Below are 22,162 nucleotides of genomic sequence, written 5' to 3' on the forward strand. Positions count from 1 at the left end.
TGGCATTATTTTTCAATACTGGGACTCCTCTGCCTTTTAACAGCTCTCAAACAATGTGTTACAAATCCAACATTGACGACAAAATACAACCATTTACCAGATGGTGAAACCCAAAAACAGTATGCTCAAAGCGCTGCAGAAGAATATTATCATTTCAGCTGATTGAGTCGATAAAACACCAATAATGTTATAGATGAGAGTAACTAATATCTAATCATTGACCTGTTGTCTAAGTGAAAAAACTGCTCTGGGGTGTCCCGTTATCGGACTGACAACACAATGTCAAACAGAAAGTCATGTGACCATGTCTTTGTCCCCTACAGACAGTGGACCGGCCCAAGGACTGGTACAAGACCATGTTCAAGCAGATCCACATGGTCCACAAAGCAGGTAGGTTGTGTGTGTGGCACAGAGGAGGAGCAATTCCTATTCAGCACTATAGGCCTAGGGCTCATGGGGGGGGGGGGGAGGGGGTATATACACCACATGTACTTTCAAGTATGCGCTGTAGGCACTCAATGTATGTTTGGACGAGAGTAACCACATGCTGAATGTATTGTATTGTCATTTGATGCAGGTGTGTGTGTGTGTGTGTTTGTTTGTGTTTGTGTGTGCGTGCGTGCCAGCTCTCGTTAGGAGAAGAGGTACATTAGTGCCAAAACTCATTATGCTGTAGAGGAGAGAGAGAGAGAGAGAGAGAGAGAGAGAGAGAGAGAGAGAGAGAGAGAGAGAGAGAGAGAGAGAGAGAGAGATTGAATAGTAGAGGGAGGGAGGGAGGGAGGGAGGGAGAGAGACACTGAGATACAGAGGCGGCGGGTTTGGATTAAAACATGTTTAATTGATAGTCAGGTGGCCTGGGAACCCTGCGGTATTCCTTTAGGCTTCACTAAATCAGATCGTCAATACAAAGCTTGTTTGTTCCAATTCACACCGTCGCTGTTACTCTAGCGCACCGATGTGAACATTTTTTATGCATATTTGTATGCAAACTTACGCACACATACGCCTACTTACCAACATGTGATTATTTAGTTTGTGTATATCTTGTTACAGAGTTGAATACAGAGCATTGATACTTCTTAATTGGTCTCTAAATAGTTTCCTTGTTGTAGCAGTCTTATCTATGTTCTGCTGAAAACGCATGTGGACCAATAGAAGGACAGCGTGACCTTGTTTCTCGTCATGTTTGGATTACTTAAGGGCCATTTGTAAGTGGGCAAAAAATAAATGTCAGTGATTATTCATCACGTGTTGGGCATTTTTTTTAAACATATTTGAAGGGTGTAAATGTCAGTCAGAACTGTGAAAATCTCGGTTTAAATTGTCAACGCACTGTGCCATGAACAGGAGTGGCCCAGCAGATGTGCGTGGAGCCTTGTGGTGTGAGCATGTGAGGTCTTTTTGTGCCAATATATTGACAGCTGCTGTCTCTTCTTTCCACAGACGACGATTATTCAGATACCTACAACGCCACGTACGCCTTGATCAACAACGGTACAACACTAATGATTTTCCTGAAATGTGTGCCTGTGTGTTTTGCACCATCGGGTAAACGACATGAGGCTGTATTCTAATGCATTTAGCTTCCTTAACGAAAATATTCAGAGAAAATCTCTGATTGAAGTCTCTCATCTCTCCTCATCTCCACGTCATCTGCTCTAAAATACTAATCGTACTTCACCACGTCCGTCACAGACGCCTACAGCATGTCCACGGACCCTACCATGGCCCACCCTCCCCCCAGGACCCACACCTACAGGCCCCTGGCCAAGAGCCCGTCGGGTGAGCCGGGCACCCTGGGCCACCGTGAGCCCCCTCCGTCCCCCGCGCCCCCCCCACCGCCTCCACCCATGCCCTCCCTCCTCCAGCTGAGGACCCGGGACAGCGACCGGGAGAAGGAGTCCCACGACATGTAAGGGCTGCTGTGTGTGTGTGTTGGGTTGACATGGCGACCAACCCCCGAAACAGGCCGTCTCAAGCTTGTGACGCGCCTTGCTTTGAAGTCTGTAGGTCTATATTTATCTGCTTGTCTGTCTGTCTGTATGTCTGTCCATCCGTCATTCTGCCTACCTGTCTGTCTGTATGTCTCTCTGTCTATCTGTCTACCTGTCTGTCCATATCTCTCTGTATATCTGCCTACCTGTCTGTCTATATGTCTCTCTGAATGGCTGCCTACCTGTCTGTCTGTATGTCTACCTGTCTGTCCGTATGCCTCTTTGTATATCTGTCTACCTGCCTATAACATATTTCTGTCATATAAGATTTGCCTTACCATATGTCTGTCGGTCACACAAGTTTTGTTTTTACATTGTGGTCCATGTTGTCCCCTAGGAACCAGTGGGGGCCCCCGGACAGAAAGGTGGATACCAGAAAGTACAGGGCAGAGCCCAAGAGCATATTTGAGTATGAGCCTGGGAAGTCCTCCATATTGGCGCAGGAGAGACCAGTGAGTATTGTAACAGTGTGATGTCCAGATACACATCCCCTTATCCCTCCTGTACATCACAGCTCCTCCTTTACTCAATACAGAGAGGTGTAAAGGAGGAGCATCACAGTAATCCTTGCTGTCCCGAGCTCCTCCTGTACACCTTTCTGTTGGGATCATTGTTCTGGAATCGCCTTTATTTTTTTCTTATTTCCCCCATCTTTTCTCAAGCAATTTACTGTCCATAAAATCACAAGTCCATTCTATTTATCCCTTCTTGATTTAAACTATATGTAAACGTACAAGTGTATCATATTGATTTACTGAAAATGCAGAAATGGGTCATGTTTAGTTTACACATTTATGTTTTGATTCAGACCCCCTTTGGACACCTTCTAGACATCTATGACGCATAACGTTATCCTTGAATGCAAACCATTGTAGTAAAAAATGATGGGGAGGTGTTTTCAAGTTTGATTAGGTGCTAGGAAGGAGCCAGCACTGGCACAGACACAGACTGAGTGTTGCAGAGTGGTTAAATTAATAAGCCATAAATCTTGTTCTTCTGCTATGTAAATCACCTGTGAAGGGAAAATGGCTTTTAGCCAAATGGCAGTTAACGTGGATCTCTATGTGTGGGTGCGTTATTTGGCCCATTTGCTTCATGTGCAGGTAATAATGTGTAGCAAATGCCAGAACAGGGAATATAGCGCATCACTTAAAACCAACGCGCTATATGTCCACTCTTGATGCACATCCAGCGATCGGTGAGACCCACTTAATGTCCATCAGAGATCAGAAGTTAACCAATCATCTCCGGGAATTTCCCTACATTTAAATTGAGCCGGCGCTTTCCGCACAGTCTCAACACAAAGCCCTTCTTAGTATATCAACCGTGATTCATCCACGTCTCTGAGCTTAAGTTCTCTGCTTTGCAAGTCAAATGTAATGGCCCAGTAACACTCAGAAACCCTGCTAGCTGCCGTAGCCTGTGGGGCGCTGGTGACTCACTGACTCCGGGTGCCCGTCCAAGCTAGCATTAAAACACACTGAGAGCAGCAAGACAAACAAGCCCCACAGCTACATGGTGGGAGTTGCTGTAAGCGTTTAGTGCCACAACGTCTGTTAAACGAAGATGTTTCTAAAAAAACAAACAGATATTACCACCAAGTCGGTTAAACCTGTGATAATTAAACACGCCTGTGTAATGGTCTGACCATTCATTGTATGATATAAAAAAAAAGTCATGAAATTAAATACATAATTGCGGTGCCAGTAGGTGCCAGTACAATCGGAATGTGTTTGTTGGCCGAATAAGGTCACACAGAAGGAATTAACACGCGAGGAATTTGTCTTGGTACACTAGCTACAAAACTTAGCATGTATGCAAGACCCTGCATGTATTTTCTCAGATAATCTTACCACTGAGGTGGAGTTTGTGAAGCTGCCAGGCCACAGAGATGAGACTAAACAAAGCCCTCTCTGGAAGCGTTGCTCATTATCCCCATTAATATACAATCTCCATGGGCAGTCAGTGTGATATAACTGGCAGCTGCAGCAACCATTCTTGTAATTCCTCTGCTTCAATTCCTCATTGCACCGTCAATCATGAATTGTGGTTGATTTGTTTCAAAGCCATGCCAATTATTGACGGTAACCTTCCATTCCTATACTGACATTCTCCTCCAAACCCTCAGCATCACCAGTCCAATCTTAACCATGAAGTTCATCCCTCTCTCTCTGTCTCTCTTTCTCTCTCTCTCTCTCTGCGGTGGTTCTTCCTCCTCCTAAACATGTTGCTGGCCGGCCTCTCCCTCAGACCTATGATGATATAGATTTAGAGAACGAGCCTTGGTTTAAGTTCTTTTCAGAGCTGGAGTTTGGGAGACCGGTAAGTTGGGGGCTTTAGTCGACCTCCACCTCCCCCATATCTCTCACTCTCGCTCTCACTCTCTCACTCTCTCGCTCTCTCTATCTCTCTCTCTCGCTCTGAACCACACTCGACCTAGGTGTACACTGTCTATCTCCACCCACCCACATGTGTTTTGATCTTCTTTATTTTGTGTTTTGCACCAGTAGAAAGGGGTGAGACTGTAGTTGCTTGGGCATGAGGTACTGTTGTGCTGTGACCCCTCACCCCCCTCCTCCCCGCCTCTCCTAACCACCCCCCCCTTCTCAGTCTTTTGAGAGGGAGGGTGTGTTGTTTTTTGTTTCCTCTGTTCCTCGGTTGTTTAGTCTCGTGGCAAACAATAACTGAATGTTCAAACAAGAAGAAAGAAAATGGAATGCATATTTTTTCTTCTTCTTTGAAATTGTTTGTTTACGGGCCAATGGCCTGATGGTGTCTTCAAAAACAGAAAGAACTGCTGGCTCTTGGCCGCGTGCCAATCATTAATGAAGATTTATTCTTGTTATTTGAAAGGGGCACTGTGTTGAATAAAGTGGCATCAAGGGGAATGGACTTTTAGCACGAATGGGGTATATATATATAAAGTTTTAATTTGGGTATATTCCCATGAATATAGGAATCGTGTTTTTGATTACCTTAAAATGAGCTCTTTATACCTGCATAGGGAGCGGGTCCTCTTCCACTGAGGTCGCCATGTTGCACCGCCTCTTTTCTACAGTAGCCCAGAACATACACATGGCTCGAGAGAGAGAGAGAGAGAGAGAGAGAGAGAGAGAGAGAGAGAGAGAGAGAGAGAGAGAGAGAGAGAGAGAGAGAGAGAGAGAGAGAGAGAGAGAGAGAGAGAGAGAGAGAATCCCCACATCCGCACACACACTCACCATGTCGTTATACTTCTATATTCTACACAATGACTTTAATACATTTTGTTTTTTTCAATCCTGCTGGGGAAGCTCCTATTTTAATTTGTGGCCTTGTTATTTGAGTATTGAGTCTTGAGCGCCCTCTGCTGGATTCAAATGACTGCCCGGCTAAGTTAAGTTGATGAAGCGAGTGTGTTGGGGGCAGCTCCTCTGTGTCCATGCTGGAGTACAGTGTCAGTACGTGACTCCAGGGCTTTTCCTCTCAATATTCAGCTAGAAATGTGAATAAAGACTATTCACCAGTGGTGTCGGGTTATATTGTCATATTTCTACCGTCCAATTCTCAGTGTTGCACCTCACTGATTAAGCCTATAAAATGAAGACAAACTCGCCCTTTGTCCCCAATCCATGGGGGAACGACTAGAACCAGAACGTCCAGAACAGTTCTGCGGTAGGTAGTACAGCAGGCTTTACCTTTTGAAGGACTTGCACTGATTCAGTGTGCTGGATTTGATCTGCACTTGTGAACCAAAACTAAACAACTGCTGCTTGAGTGCACTCTCCACCCAACACGCCTATCCTTTTATCTGCTTCTTCTGCTCAAACTTTGCCACCCTACACTCTGCATGCTTGTGTGTGTGTGTGTGTGTGTGTGTGTGTGTGCGTGTGTGTATGTGTTTTTTTAGTGTGTAGCACATTTGTGTGTGCTTGTGTTAAAATAACGTAGCTTGTAGCACCGCGTGTGTGTTTGTGGGTGTGGTCTTTAACACTGTTTAATTATTTAGAAGTTATAACAGGTAATGTTAGTATGTACTAGGTTAATTTGACTATGTACGTTATGCAAGAACTGTGAAGAGACAGTTAAGTATTGTGGTATTTTGATAGACAACAGAAGAGGGGCGTGTGTGTGTGCGTGCGCACAATTACCTGCATTGCAATTATATTAGCATTGCAGTTATTAAGGGTGCTCCGAGCGATCTGTCACTTTTCAATAGTTTAATTGGTGGTCTCTATAAATTCTGATCAGAAGAGCCGATCAGTTGCCGCAAAACACACAAGACAATTTCTCTACACTGCTAAAATGGCTTCACCGGTCAGATACCTTCTCAGCTCTAATTGTAATACTTTATATAGAATGTTGTGAAGAATAGGTAAATAAATAATGCTACACAAAGGAAAAAGACCCCTTGATCGCTGATTAGAGCACCCTTAGCCATTATACTCCTAGCTGTTAACTACATAGTCATTCATGAAAAGGGACACGATAATGTAGCCATAGTTTGGGAAATATAAGTGCTAATCTTTGAGTATTCACGTGTTCATAGAATCATAGGGTGGTGTGTTACTGTTGGACCAAACATATCTAACTGGTTCTCACATGTTTTTTTTTTTTGGTTTCTCCTCATGACCACCGCTTATCCTCCTTCACCTCATCGTCACCTACCTGCTTACCCTCCTGCTCCTCTTCCTCTTCCTCCTCCTCCTGCTCATACTCCTCACTGCTGCCACTTGGGCCTCAAGCCTCCTAAAAAGCGTCTGGATTATAATCCAGCCGTCTCCACCCGCCAGCATATGGAGGTAATCATCACATGCGTCAGCACGCTCCCATTAGCACTGCTAGCCAGGATATGCTAATCCTAACCTTGAGAGAATGTGTTGACATTCTCAGGATTATCGCCATTCTCATGTTGTCTCATCTACTCCAACCATTTGCTGCTCCAGATGTTTCTGGTGACACTTTTTTGTTATGGACACTTATGGCATTTAGTTATTTCAAGGTGTTCAAATGTATGTACCAATGCTTTGTTGAATTTGTATCCACATCTGTAAATATATCTTTGTATTAATATTATGAAATCATATACATAATTCTTTGTTCAAACTGTATTGTCTTTTATTACATTAGTACATTTAATTACCATTGGGGAACAAACCTAATACAGTAGCATATAAGTACACAAGAGACATGATCTGATATTATATTAACACGCAAAAAAACCTGATTTTTTTACTGATTGTTTGTACCGTTCATACACCGCTGACACCCATTCCACTTTACTCCATGCCAGGATTTTCTGAGGTGAACATCCACATCCAAAGCTTGGCTCTCATATCATTGTGCTATCAGAGGTTCATGTCATCCTTCAGAGAATCCCCCCTCCCCCCCCCCCAAAAAAAAGACAGAAAAACCCCCAGAGACAGCAGAGTAAAAGTGCATCTTCATGCCCACATCTCTCCCACCCAGCTCAGGTGCTCCGACGTGGAACCCATCTCATCCCTTTTACACCTCACTGCCGGGGAGGGGGGGACTCCTTTGAGTGTGACACAGCAACAAAAGCTAGTGAGCGAGCATCAGGAGCAGCCTGCTCGGTGTCGGGGTCTTTGTTCATGTCGGCTTCACCGCTCTCCTCCTCCTTGTTCTCCTCCTCCTCTCCTTGTGTGTGCGCGTGTGTGTGTTTGTGTGTGTGTGCTGCTCGTCCAGACCTCCCTGCACATCGCGCCGGCTGACACTAAGGCACCGGAGAGACCCGTGAGGTAAGCTTTATCTCCTTTATTTTACCCCCCCCCCCCCCCCCCGCTGCTCTGAGCACACACACACACACGCACACGCGTGCACACACACACACGCTCGCGCGCACACACACGCGTTCGCGTACAGCTGCATGCGGTCACACATGCACACCCACACACTCACACACACTCACACACACAGTAAGGCACACCCCCTTCCCCCCCTCTCTCTCCTCTCTCTCTTTCTCTCTCTCCTTACCAGTAGTGGGCCCTATTGTACTGCAGTGTTGCGTCCGTTTGCTAAGCTTGCTCTCTCTCTCTCTCTCTTCTCTTTCTCTCTCTGCTTGGGCGTGTGTGTGTGTGTGCGCGCGTGCGTGTGCGATCTGCAGTGCTTTACGCTCGGGTCACTCTGTGTTTATCTGTGAATCCCGGTAGTCACTGCTGTAAAGACAGCCTTCCACCACCCCTCACCTTCACCCCCACCACCACCTACTCCATCTCTGAGTGGAATAGTGGAATACATTAAGTCAGTCATCCTATTGATTCTGTCTGTCCCCCCCCCCCCCCGCTAATGTCATGTGTACTCACCGTGAAAGGCAACAGCGGCACACACAGCCACAGCACACGGGGATGAGTAGGACATGTGGCACGTGAGACGCTGAGGGAGCTTGATCATGGTCCTATTAGGAGGGCTGCCAGACACATATCCTTCCCTTTTATGTATTTATATATTTGGACGAACAACAGATGTTATTCACTGAAGAGTCTGGATTGACAATTATTTTTTTTGGGAGGATTTGTAAATTATTATTGGATTATTAGTTATTAAATTATGGCTGGCAGGCCCACATTTGTTCCCACATACACGTTTCTGTATTTAGGCACATATCTACTACATAATAATATTGGGTTCCCAAAAAATCAAGACATAGCCCGTAATAATTGCCTTTCCGTCTCTGTGCAGCATGCACTGACGTTCTATGACCATATGGCTGTATCATATGTCTGCATGACTGGTGCATACTGCAAATCTGGCACGTGAGGTCAACCTCCAGCCTCCAGCAGCACGAGGCTGGCTGCTCCCCCGATGCAGGGGTATTGCAGTGAGGACCGGAATAGGCAGTGTTAATTGTTCCCCCCTCCTCTGGGCTTTACAGCGCGGCTAGCGACTACAGGAAGCGGAGGAAGTCGGAGCCCTCTGGTTCCCTTGCCAACAACCCAGTTGACCAGAGGAGATCTGCCTCCTCTCCCAAGCCCCCGGACTCGTCCAGAGCCAGCACCCTGAGGAAGCCCACCGCCCACTCCTCGCCTGCCTCTCCCTCCAGACCTAAAGGTGAGAACACACGCACACACACACACATACACGTATATGCACACACACGCGGGCGCACATACACATACACACACACACACACGTGCACGCACACACAAACACATACACACACAGAAACACAAGCATAAATTCACACTTTCAAGCATGGGTTCACAGAGAGACACTCACAGACACACTGTAGTGCAGGCACAGATCTTTTTTTCTAGTAATTTGCCATTTCTGTCTAGCTGTGTGTCTCGCTCTCTTATTTTCTTCCTTCTCCCTCCTACACGTTTTCTTTTTCTCTTGTTTTTTGAGCATTTCGAGACAGGACTATCTGCAGCTCCAGAATATATCAAACACATCAACCAGTTATCACCATTCAGTTGTGAAGGGAATGAAAAGGGCTGTGCGGCGATGTCCGCTATCGCGCTCCCTGCGTGAGAGTTTGACCCGGATAAAACAGAAACACTGCTTTAACACCTGTCTTGTCTGAGGTTCTTAAACCTGCCCGCTCTTCCTCTTCTAACACTCTTTCTGCCTTCTCCTCTTCCTCTGGCATGGTTCTTCACCGCTCTCTCTCCTACCCCCTCTTCTTCTTCTTCTTCTTCTTCTCCTCCTCCTTCTTACGCTGCTGTGTGTGTCGGGACGCCTGAAAGGTGGGGACGCATGCGCCATGTACTCCCCCCGCGAGACCTCCCCGGCTCCCCCCAAGCCCCACGCCCCCTGTCTCACGCCCGCGCTCCGCTCCGACGCTAGCCCCACGCGGCGGGACGGCAGCCCCGACGGCAGCCGCTCCTCCTCCAGGGGCTCCGGCTGCCTGAAGCGCCGCCGGCCGGAGAACCACCGGCGGCGGCTGGAGGAGGAGGAGCAGGAGGAGATGGAGACCTGGAGCGGTTCCGAGGACCCGCCCCCTCCCCTGGCCCCGGCCGTTCCGGCGGCGCCGGGCAAGCTGCGGTCGCGCAGCTGCGACGACCTGCTCAACGACGGGCTCCCGGGCTCCTCGGGCGGGGCCGGCGCGGCCCGCTCGGAGAGCGTCGGCTCGTTGCTGTGCGACGGCGGCGGCGGCAGCCCCTCGGGCGCCCCGGGCGACGGGTCCTCCACGGGCTCCCTGCCCCGCGCCCACCACCACCGCCGCCGCGCCCACGACTCGCCGGGCTTCCTGCAGCTGTACCGCAAGATGCACCACATCGACCGCGCCCAGCTCATCCCGTCGGAGGTCATCCGCTCGGTGCGCGCCCGCATCCTGGAGCTGGAGGGCCAGCCGCACCTCCTCCGCCAGCACCTCTTCCCCTGGACGCCGTCGTGCGACGGGGGCGTGCCGCGCGACGTGGTGCCCAACCGCATCTCCGAGTACGAGCAGCTGATCCAGAAGTCCAAGTCCATGCCCAACCTGGGGGACGGCGAGGCACCGTCGGGCACCAACACGCCGGGCGGCTCGTCGTCGCTGGCCAGCAGCGGGGGAGGGGCCACGCCCGTCTTCCCCAAGCGCCGCTTCTCCATCGAGTCCCTGCTGGAGGAGGACCTCGGCAACAACGGCGGCGTGAATGGAGGTTCCAGCGGCAGCACTGCCGTCGCCGTCACGTCGCCGCGGGCCACCACCGCCGACGCCCCGCGCCCGCTCCGCAGCCCGCCCGAGGGCCAGCCCCGCGCGGGGCCTGAGCCCGACCGCGTGGCGCGCGGCTCCTTCGCGGCGGCGGCAGCGGCGCGCGCCGTGCCCCAGGGCCAGCGCGCCCACCAGGAGTACTCGGACAGCGAGCAGGACGCGGTGGCCTCCGACCTCAGCGACTTCGTCCCCGTGGAGGGCTCGTCCTTCTGCAGCGAGAGCGACCTGGACCACTGCTCCCTCACCTCCACCGAGAGCCTGTACGGCTCGGCCGCGCTGCACCACCAGCTGCGCCACCACGGCCACCACCACGGCCTCCTGCACCACCACCACCACCACCACCACCACCAGCCCGGCCACCAGAGCCTGGGCCAGAGCCAGGGCTACCAGCACCGCCACCTCATCAGCTCCTGCAAGGGCCGCTGCCCGGCCTCCTACACCCGCTTCACCACCATGCTGCGCCACGAGCGGGAGCGCGCGCGCCAGGAGCGCCAGCGGCCCTCCGTCCTCCAGCAGCAGCCGCTGCAGCTGGAGCCGAGGAGCCGCGACAGCCGGCCCCCCGCCCACTCCTCCCAGTCGCAGCAGGCCATGGCCAAGCTGGCCTTCCTGGTCAGCCCCGTGCCTTTCCGCAGGAAAAAGGGCTCGCCTCCTTCAACGAGGAGGAGCGGCGGCGGGGGCGGAGGGCGGAGCAGCAGACCCAAGTCCAAAGAGGCTATTTACGACGCGCTGGACGCCGCCCTGCGGGACATCTACGAGCACCTCCAGGCGGAGAGGGGCCACCGCGGGGCCCGGGCCCCCGACGACGGCATCCTGCGGAGGATGCTGGCCGAGCTGCTCCCGGACGTCCCCGAGAGGAGCTCCTCGCTGCGGGGCCGGCAGAGGTGTCGTCTGGACGGGAGCTCCTCCAACGCCGGGGACCCGGACGGGTGCCCCGCGGGGTACGCCTCCTCCTCGTACAGGCGGGACACCTCCTCGCCGCGGACACAGTCGCCGCGGATACAGTCGCCGCGGATGCAGTCGCCCATCAGCGCCTGCTACAGCCGCCAGCACTCGCCGGACACGGCGAACAACAACGATTACGGAGAGGAGCGGGGCAATGGAAACATTCTGTGTTACTCAGGTGGACAACAAACTCGTAGTACATACGGTACAGACGGTACACCCAGGACAAGATGAAGGCCCTTCACGTCTCCCTGCCTGAATGTGCTGCCCAGTGCTGCTTTGCGTCCGCCCATGACCTCATCCCGCGGCAGTCAGCAAAACATCCATTTGTGTTTCTGGAGAGTCTTGTGGAACATCTGCTTGCATCATACCATCGGCTCCCGCCTGCTGTATGTGTCATCCGTGTAATGTGAATGAAAACAATCTTCTTTTATGTTTTTTTAATTTTGGTCTGCATTGCGATGAACCCTCAAACTGTTTCCTCTTTTGGTTGTTGTTTTTTCCCCCTCATTCTGCGTTTATATTTTTTTAATCTTTTTTTCTATTGGGATGTTTTAAATATTTGGATTTTCCCAAACATTATTTTGCCTGCAGTTTGGTCAGATGCATGCGTTCCTGTGAGTGAAAAATATTTGTGTTGTCGAAATGGCAATCAAACAAACTATTTTCATTTTCAGTACCAACTTTCCCGTGCCCTTCATGTTCCCTGTGGTGGACTGGCCGAGCCCCCTTCCCATTCAGCAGCATGATTCACTCTCCATCATAACCGCTTTGTGACTCTCATCCTTTATCCTCCTCTCCACCCTCTCCAGACCAGGACGTCTCCAGAGGCTACTCCACCACAGATGGACACCACACACCACAAGGGAGGAGGGCCACCCCCGACAAAGAGGTATACTGGCCCTTCACTGGATCACACTCTGGTTATCCTGCAATCAGGAGGTCCATTCATTTAGATGGTCGGACTCCGTGGGTGATCTTATTTGAATTGATATTACTTTAATATATCTTGGTAATCTTTGATCTTGGAATTTTAACTGTTAATGGAGGTAAATAATTTAATCTTTACTGATTTACGGTTGACTTGGACTTTTGCACTGCTCATTTGATGTGTTCTATCTCCCTAAAGTCTGTCTTTATATGTATGTATACATACATAAAGGCACATTTTTAATACGTGATGAAATCCACACTCTCTCGCTCTCTCTCTCTCTCGCTCTCTCTCTCTCTCTCTCTTTCTCTCGCTCTCCTCTCCCAGGTCTCCCATAAGCAGATGACACAACTTATTCTCTTCTCTCTCCTCCACCAGAAACAGCCGGCCAGAGCCATTTATGACTTTAAGGCCCAATCTGCTAAGTGAGTACAGGACCGCCCGTGTACAGTACAGTACATCCGTGTGGGCCAACTGGCTTGGGTTGTGAAGCATGGCTTTCCAAGTGCTGCCGGTTGCATTAGCTCCTTAGCATCTTCCAAACCTTGTTTTGAAGCTTTTGTTGCGGAATGCTTTGACACGTCAAACAACCTGTATGGTCGCCTGCCTGATTCCAATCCAACTGATTTGACTCAATGTTTTGCTTCATTTTTGCTTGGCCAAAACTGTGTTTTGGCCTTATGTTTTGAGATGAAACAAAATACATTCCGGCTAACTGAAACACACATTTCATTGGCTGCATTATTTTTATTTTGAAGTAACAGCTGTTTGAGCTGATGAGCCACGGTTCTGCGTGTCAGGGCGTCTCTTCCGCATGTGTCTGAGGTGACAGGGTGGTGGGGGGTGGGAGGGAGACAGAGAGAGGAGAGTGATGTTATGGGGCTGTTTGACAGGGAGCTGACGTTCAAGAAAGGAGACGCGGTGAACATCGTCCGGCAGATCGACAACAACTGGTACGAGGGCGAGCACCGCGGCAGGACGGGCATCTTCCCCATCTCCTATGTAGAGGTTTGTAAGATACGCCCACTTTGGTTTGTCTGCGTGTGTGTGTGAGTTTTGTACCTTTTTTTTTTTTATAAAGCCCACTTTATTCTCAACATTCATCGTACCTTAAAAAAAGGCTGCATGGTTGGAACATATCATTTGTGTCTCGGTTCCCTGACACAAAGTGGTACCTCCCTGTCCAAAAGAACACAAGCTTAAGCTTATTCTGCTGCTGTTGTTTTAGTACAGTGTGAAAGATGGCCCCTGTAAAGTGAGTGGGCTGATGGGAATTTTAAACTGTTACCGTGCAAACACCATGCATTGGCAAAAGCTTGGCACTGACGTGAAATCCATTATTGTCGGACGTTAAGCGCATCACACAGTATTGAAGGCCCAATAAAGATCATTGTATAAACATAAAAAAGTCCTCTTTATAGGAATATCAATACGTATTAATGTGACTGGGTGACATACTGAACCTACATGTGCTCCATCGGTAGAAGATGCCGTCGTCGGAGAGGCAGCAGCAGCCGGTCAGGCCCCCCCCGCCCGCCAAGGTCCGGGAGATGGGAGAAGCCGTGGCCCGCTACAACTTCAATGCCGACACCAATGTGGAGCTCTCTCTCAGAAAGGTATGTGTGTCTCCGCGGGTTTGCCGCTCAGATGCAGCAAAATAATCACATTTGGGGCGGCAGTGGCTGAGGAGGTAGAGCGGGGTTGACCTGTAACCGGAAGGTTGCTAGTTTTCGATCCCCGGCTCCTCCTAGTTGAGTTTAAAGGTGTCTATGAGCGAGACACTTAACCCTGACTACTCCCGACGAGCTGGCTGCTGCCTTGCATGGTAGACATCGTCGTCGGGGTGTGAATGAATGGGTAAATGTTAGGCAATAATTGTAAAGCGCTTTGAGTGGCCACGGGTTAGAAAAGCGCAACATAAATGCAGTCTGTTTACCATTTGAGTCTCAGTTATTGTACTGACAATCAAACTTATAGATGATGGCTTTTTTTGGGGATCTAGTGAAGAGCATTTAATAAGTCTTATCTGGATTTAGTAGAAAAATTAAGTTCAACGCACTGAAAGTCTTCTTTTTATTACTATCGGCTCCCCCCTAGTGGTTATTCTGTCTATGAACGATCCAGTGGTTTGATTGGATATGTCTGGATGTTGCTGGATGTTCAGGAAATGTTGCAAAATACAATAGGGTTTACATTGAATGAGAATTGTAGTTCTACGCTGAATCTGTGCATGTTTCAAAACAATTGTAATGTGTGTGTGTCTTTGCCACTGTGTTTTTCGTGTATGTGTATGTATGTATGTGTAAATCTCTCTCTCTCTCTCCCCCCCCCCCCAGGGCGAGAGAGTGCTGGTGCTGCGGCAGGTGGATCCTAACTGGTACGAGGGGAAGATCCCAGACAGCACCAAGCAGGGCATCTTCCCCGTCTCCTACGTGGACATCGTCAAGCACTCTCCGTCCAGAAGCCCCTCCCACCATGTGGATCCTCTCGGTTACCCCGGCAACAGGACACCCAGCTCCACCCCCACTAAGGTAGTCAAGTTGGCCGGTAAAATCTTCAGTGGAAATGTCGTCGCTGTTCGGAATTTTCTGAAATACATAAACAGCACCATATTCACGCACACTCACACCTTTTGACGTGTCCATATTGTTTGAACTCGTCCATCTATTCTACTATCATATCTACAGTTTCAGTGTTATTACATTTGAATAGGGTTGACTGATAATGTCATGGGATTTCATGAAATTGTTTACTGGATCAATACAGATTAGCAATGTCAGTGATTTAATCAACTTGTTAACGGAAAGGTTATTTTAAAGAAACGAAAAGAGGAAATGCAAGCCATAATAGCCTGCAGTCTCAATCCTGCTCGACTGCGAGTTTTACACACACACACACACACACACGCACACACACACACGCACACACACACACACACACACACACACACACACACACACACACACACACACACACTCCAACAGTCACACCACATAGCTTTCTCTTCCCCTATTTTTTTAAAGCCTCCCCCCTCTCTTTCTTTTCCTCTTTCACTTCCTGGAGCCTCCCTGCATCCTCCCGCCTCCTCCCCACCCCCACCACCCCTCCACCCCTCCGCCGCCGCCGCCCTCCGCCCAGAGAGCGCTCCACCTGCAGGCCGTCACCAACGAGTGGCTCTCCCTCACCCTGGACACGCCCCCCTCCCGCGCAACGTGCACCCCTCCCCCGCCCACACCTCCGCCACTCCCCGCCCACCACCACCTCGTGTCCCTGCCCAAAACGCCCCCCCCTGCTCCCCCGAGGAGGTGCTTCAGCCCACCTGCTGCGCCCTGGCGAGCCTCCTCTGGCCATTCGAGCCCCGTGTTCAGGCAAGCGATGCCAGACTCGAACTACTCTCTGGTGCCTTTTGAGCCACCACCGCCGCACACACCTCCTCCTCCTCCTCCTCCTCTTCCGCCGCCATTTTACCCTTCCTCCCCCAGATCTGTCTCCTTGTTTAATAAAACTCAAGTGCCCCAACCTTCGTCCTATCAGGCTTGGCCAAGACATGATCCTCCTCCACCTCCGCCTCCTCCTCCTCCTCCTCCTCCTCCTCCTCCTCCACACTCTCCTGCCTCCCCCAGACCTGCTCTAAACGTCTCCTCCGTGAAAAACACTAGAGGGCCGCAGCCGTCGTCCTATCAGGCGGGGTCGGGGCGGTTGTTTTGCACTGAGCTGGAGCCAGAGGCCTGGCCCACAGAGGCTCCACAGTGGTGGGGCAGCTCAGATCTGAGCATAGTCGAACACGGCCAGGAAATATCGGAAACCACGCCGCCGGACGCCGACCCTTACGAACTGTTGTTGTCCATGATTCTGGATTTCGTCACCGTCGACGACGACGACGAGAAGCCCCCCCGGCGGTCCCCGGTCCAGCACTCGTCGCCCGACCCGTTCGCCGGGAGATCGCGCGACAAGCTCGGGAAGTGTGACTCGTCCGAGGCGCGGCCGCTCAAAGCGAGGCCCCCCGCTGGCGTGCCCGCCGGCCAATCAATGAGCGGCGTTCGACTAGAGGGCCATAAGCCGGTTCCCATCGAGCCTCCGGCTGTCGGTTGGAAAAAGCCTGTGAAACCCGGCGCCGACCCCCCCGTAGAGGCTGGCCGGCTGCCCACCGTCACAGAAGAGGGCTGCATTGAGCTTTTTATTCAGGAAGAGGAGGAGGAAGGAGGCGGCAGTGACGAAGAAGCCGACAGTAGATTGCCTAACGACTGCCAAAAGGTAGAGCATGACGTGTGGCCGTACACTTGTGGATTTTAAAATGCTGTGATGAGGGTTCTGAATAGCACATGATGGGCGCGTGAGGTGGATCATGTGTGGTGTCCGTTGCTCGTTGTGTCGTTGTGTTGTCCCCGGTTAGTTTAGCTGCTGTGTGATTCCGGGGGGGAGAATCTCTCCTTTGCCTCAACCCTGATCCCACGCCAGGATTCATCTCAGGATGGATGTGTGTCATTGCTTCCCTATAGGCTGCCGTCTGCCCGACCACTCTTAACCCCCTCGCTCCACTCCGCCTCTGTCCATCGCCCGCGCTAACGCCACCGCCACCAGCACCGGCCCCTCCTCGCTCCGCCCCTAGCCCCTCCTCGGCCTCCGTTTCCTCCGGCCTCCTTGATGGTGACGATAGAGATGCCATCAATGCCCTCGCTGCTGCTCCCTCTTGCTCTCCTCCTCCACCAACCGATCGCCCCCGTGCCACATCACCCGAACCCCACCTCCGCCCGCCTCCTCTCAGCCCACCACCACCTCGACATCTGGACCCACCAAAGCAGTCTGTTTCCCCCGGCTCCCTTCCTCCAAGCTCCTCCCTTCCTCCACCCTTGGAATCCTCACACATGCAGCCATCACCTCCCCCTCCTCCTCTACCCTGCTCTCCTCCTCCTCCTCCTTCATCTTCACCTCCACCTCCCACTCCATCTCCTCCTCATCCTCCTCCTCCTCCTCCTCCTCCTCCTCCATCAACCCCACCCCGACAAGTGCCTAGGTCTGCCAAGCACAAGGTACAGTAAAGCTGCTTGCTGTAGCTTGGATGAGCTGTTGAGAACGCTGGTAGTGATTGATAACACCGCCGGCCTGGAAAGCCTAGTATTTATCTGAGTCTCTAAACGTTGAGGTAACACACAGTGTTGAGTGTTGACGTGGTGTGCCCGTTAACATTAGCGAACGTGACTGGTGTTGGCGTTTGTCGACGAGCACTAAGTGCCCGGGAGAAAGGGACATGGCCGGCAGCGTGTGTGTGATCAAAGTGTGATTACCGTCCTTAACGCCTCCCTTCCCTAAACAGATTGTCGTTTTTTTTTTTTGTTATGGCATGACGTGTGCTTTCTGCGTATGTGCTTTGTGTCTGGATGTTTTGGGCCCTCTGCGTCCCTCCGTCCACAGTGCCTGAAGAGTGTGTCGCGTCTCTGGTTCTTTCAGCCGGCCTATAAGCACCACCACGTCACTGTGGTGGAGGGTAAACCTCCCCGTAGCCCCATCCCGGCCAGGAGCTCACCCCTGTCCATGGATAGAGGTCGAAGGGTAGGGGAGGTCGTCCTGTCCCAAGCCCGCCCATACTGTATAATCCTACTAGTCGTGCAGTGACCACATTGACCTCTTAACGCTTCTCACATCCATCGAGGGGTTGTTTATGTGGTCCGTGATGGCGCATGGTAGTGGGGGTTGGCGTGTGTTTTAGGGGAATGAAAAGTCGTTGGTTTCTGCTGAGTAATTGGTTTCAAGGCTTGGTTGTTTTGGTTTGTTGCTTGGTTGGTTGCTTATTGTGGTCTTTCGAAAATATATTTTTTAGAAATCCTGTCGTACTTTGTCTGCATTAACTGTCTTTATTCTTACTTATGAATATGTTTTTTTCTCTCTCTCTCTCTCTCTCTCTCCCTCTCTCACTGTATCTCTCTCTGTACTTCTCTTTGTCTCCTTCAGCGATTCCTTCAAGACCCACTCCAAGGCGGAGGAGATCCGTAAGTGAACATTGGTTTCCTTAGGATCGTATTAAAGACTCAAATCGCCTCTAACACTAAATTGTTAAAATACGATTTTTTGTTATGCCACATCTATAGATATCGGAGAACGTTTTAATATTGCATACTGTTAATCAGCTTGTTACAAAATCATAACCAGGGACAGGAGAGTGTAGTGGGTAGGGTGTTTGTATCCCGGCCAAGAAGTTCCAGGTTTGAATCCCAATGCCCACAGTCTAGCTGTAGGCATCCTTGAACAAGAAGCCTCAATCAAGCTCATTAATGACATGTGTCTGGGTTCACTGTAAATCACCTTGGATTACAGCGTCTGCCGAATGAATGAATAGTTAATCCAACCGCCCTCCGTGCGTGACTGCAGGTTCCGTGCCCTGTACAATTACCTGCCTCGCAACGAAGACGAGCTGGAGCTCAGAGAAGGAGACATCGTGGACGTGATGGAGAAGTGTGACGATGGCTGGTTTGTTGGTAAGAAAAGCCCAGATCCTCCCTACCTTCTTCTGTTTAACAGAGACCGTGCTTGTAGGACTATGGTCATACAGATCTTTCAAAAAAGAGACGCCTAAGGACTGATTTAGGGGATTAACATATGTTTTTTTCAACATTGTGTAAGGTAAAGGGCAGAATATGATGGACAGTGTATTTGCCACCAGAGAGTGCTGTAGTTTAAGTTTTAAACTGTCCTTCAGCTGCGGTTTCCCATTTGTCTCTTGTACAAAATACAGGTTAAGAAAAATTAAGCTAGGCTTTTTTTTTTTTTTTCAAATGTTGGTCTCCGTCTCCATTTACATTTTTTAATCCAATTTTGCTGTTTTGATTTTGTTTTTTTCAAAAGGAACGTCTCGTCGGAGCAAGCAGTTTGGAACCTTCCCAGGGAACTACGTGAAGCGGCTATAATTACCCCTCCGGACGGCCAACAACCTTGCCCTCTTCCCCTTTACCGTACAAACCACTCAAGACCCCGAGCCCGATTCCCACAGCGAACCACATCTTCGAGCAAGGGGGCGGAGCTAGATCCATCCACCGAGGACACAGACACTGAGCTTTCAGCTGTAACTCGCCAACGTCAGACTGATGTCCCCCTCAGAGACAGACGAGGGGGACACGTTCTGTTTTGATTTTCAGTATGACGCTGCACCCCAGCTTCGTATACCCACCCGTGACCATTCACACGTTTGACCCTGAGAGAGCGATACAGAACGACGAAAGCACCGTCCAGGAGAGTGAAATCAGTAGCGCTGCGCCCAGGGTGCCTTTTGTCCACTGTATTGGTTTGACTATATTTATGGTTGTTCACTACGAAGCAATTATTGTAGCTTTCGGTGAACTGCCGACGTATGTTCACATTTGGCCTCTTATTTTTGCTACACTTTGTCCCACATTTCCATCATTCAGTGTTTTTAATCCCCATAAAAACCTCACGATGGCGCTGTCCCATTCAGTCACAGAGTTTGAATCAGTGAGGCGAGTATTACAACACTTTCTGTGTACGTTATTTGTACACCGGAACCTTTAATGTGTGCTGTCTGTTTTGTATTATGCCCATTGCAGCCATTAAACGTGTCGCATGGTCAGGTTGAAGGATGGATGCCGGTGAACTTACCACCCGTTATGAATCAAAAGTAATGTTAAATAACATGTTGGAATCAGCCCTTTGTATTGACTGTAGCCACATGAGGAGTACAGTGAATTTAAAAGTGACGGGATGTTTTCTACCAGTGTGCCTGGTTCCCAACATGCTTTTCATTTATACTTTTTTTCTATGCCGTTTTGTTTGTTTGATTCATGGCCTATTGACCTAAGCCTTTATTAATAATTCACACCCAGTGTATAAACCCTACACTGGCAAATATCATTTGGGGTTTATGGGGGGGGTATAGGAATCATGTTTTGGGAATTTTATGCAAAAAGATAACTGAATTTGTATGTATTTATAACAGAACAATTGCTGATACAACTATGTGGTAGATCTTTTGTCCATTCAGAAAAGGGTTCACTTTGTAACAACCGTGTGTTCTTCGATTCTCATCCAATTGACTTAAGGTAAAGTGTGCTTTTAATATATTTTGTGAGCGGTAAGCTGAGCATCTTTTTCTAGGTAGATACACACACGCGGAAGTAAACCGACGGAGTTGCTATGGGCCTATGATGTATTTCATGTCACAGCAAGACCTGATGATTTTTATTCTGTATTTATTTTGTCAGATGCAGGTTGAATTAGCATTTCACCCAAATAATACGTTAGCGGTATCGTTCACTAGATTGCGTCAGAAACCAAGCCGACTGTACCCACCATATAGGGCTTAGGGTGTGACAGCTACGTCGTGTTGTTTTATGTTTAACATGTGGTGGCACACAGCAGGGCTTGACCTCTGACGTCCAGTGAATATGCTTTGTTGTTTTAAAGGTTATTAATCGTATTATTCACATAGGATTAGACACTGACAAAACAAACCATTGTTTAAGCACCTTATTTTTGTTGTTGTTTTCAATCATATTATTGTTTTCTTCACATCGCTCCGTCCTGTGCGCTCCTCTTGGCGTGAGATCACTGTGTGTGTGTGTGTGTGTGTGTGTGTGTGTGTGTGTGTGTGTGTGTGTTTGTGTGTGTGTGTGTGTGTGTGTGTGTGTGTGTGTGTTTGTGTGTGTGTCTGTTCTGTGTGTGTTTTTTTTTGTAAGCCTTTTTGTATGAGAGCTGTGAAATGGCCAACATACCACTGCTTTATAAAGTCATCGTTTTTCTCACCCACAATTATATTTGGTTTCCTCTCATTCTTCCGTCACATGTCCTTGTTTTCATCCGTGGTGCTACCGTCACTACATAGTAGTCATTTCTATTCACTTATTTCTTGCTATGTTAATGTGGGATTCAGTCTTTATTGAGCATACACACACATGGGGCCCGCTTCAAGACAGGAGATTTCATGACTACATTACATACACATGTAACCTCCTAAATGCAAAAAAAATGCATTGCATTGTGTCTTGTGGCTTCATGAAAACATGATCCATACTTACAAGTTGGAAGTTGTTTGAGAGTATGCACATAAGGCACATCATTGTGACAAATTTATCCAGTTCTTTATATAGCTTGTAGAATGCATTTAAAACGGATGTGGACTGATGCGCACCGATACTGGAAATTCGTAATGAGCTTCTATTATGAGCTCAATCTATGATTTCATTTAAAAAATGACGGGTTTTAATGCATTCTTGGACTGAAATATTTCTACAATCTTTTGGTTGAATTGTTTTATAGGCCTTTGTTGCTAATAAAACATAAGCTGATTATTTATTTTACCCTCTTTTTCTCTCATCAGGCTTATGTTACTAGACTTAGATTTTGTTGGGAATTGAAAATGTGTTTTAACAAAGACTCTGTGAAGTCTGTCTTAACGCAGACAGACTTGAAAGCACTTGCTCCTTAGCATAGGGTCCTTAGCATAGGGTCCCCAAACTCCCCATTAACTAGTCAGTGAACTCAACATGCGGTTGTTCCGTTTGCCTCTTTCCACGACTGTGTCTAACAAAGCCTTTGTGTAAATCACCGCCATGATACATCAAAAGATTGGAGGCGGAGGAAATAACTTTTTTTCAAACTAAGTCAGACAAGACGCAGACACCTCTTTTTAGTGTCCACAACAGCCGTTTAAATATGAAT

At 49.3% G+C, this 22,162-nt stretch overlaps 1 protein-coding gene across 1 annotated transcript in view; it reads left to right on the forward strand.

Moving 5' to 3' along the window:
* Positions 1-20,253, forward strand: part of LOC311341050 (uncharacterized protein) — a 38,725-nt gene extending 18,472 nt beyond the window's left edge. The window contains exons 10-30 of the mRNA XM_084465965.1: positions 324-390; positions 1,444-1,494; positions 1,696-1,912; positions 2,332-2,446; positions 4,245-4,316; positions 6,716-6,772; positions 7,677-7,729; positions 8,863-9,038; positions 9,677-11,743; positions 12,378-12,457; positions 12,824-12,921; positions 13,390-13,504; positions 13,981-14,112; positions 14,833-15,027; positions 15,635-15,864; positions 16,120-16,750; positions 17,154-17,297; positions 17,909-18,046; positions 18,446-18,483; positions 18,863-18,969; positions 19,337-20,253. Coding sequence (XP_084322091.1) covers positions 324-390; positions 1,444-1,494; positions 1,696-1,912; positions 2,332-2,446; positions 4,245-4,316; positions 6,716-6,772; positions 7,677-7,729; positions 8,863-9,038; positions 9,677-11,743; positions 12,378-12,457; positions 12,824-12,921; positions 13,390-13,504; positions 13,981-14,112; positions 14,833-15,027; positions 15,635-15,864; positions 16,120-16,750; positions 17,154-17,297; positions 17,909-18,046; positions 18,446-18,483; positions 18,863-18,969; positions 19,337-19,398 — 4,845 coding nt within the window. The 3' untranslated portion in view covers positions 19,399-20,253. The remainder of the gene's footprint in view (positions 1-323; positions 391-1,443; positions 1,495-1,695; positions 1,913-2,331; positions 2,447-4,244; positions 4,317-6,715; positions 6,773-7,676; positions 7,730-8,862; positions 9,039-9,676; positions 11,744-12,377; positions 12,458-12,823; positions 12,922-13,389; positions 13,505-13,980; positions 14,113-14,832; positions 15,028-15,634; positions 15,865-16,119; positions 16,751-17,153; positions 17,298-17,908; positions 18,047-18,445; positions 18,484-18,862; positions 18,970-19,336) is intronic.
* Positions 20,254-22,162: the final 1,909 nt, after the last annotated feature.

The sequence above is a fragment of the Micromesistius poutassou genome (assembly GCF_964030765.1).
Source record: "Micromesistius poutassou genome assembly, chromosome: 3".
Classification (NCBI taxonomy): domain Eukaryota; kingdom Metazoa; phylum Chordata; class Actinopteri; order Gadiformes; family Gadidae; genus Micromesistius; species Micromesistius poutassou.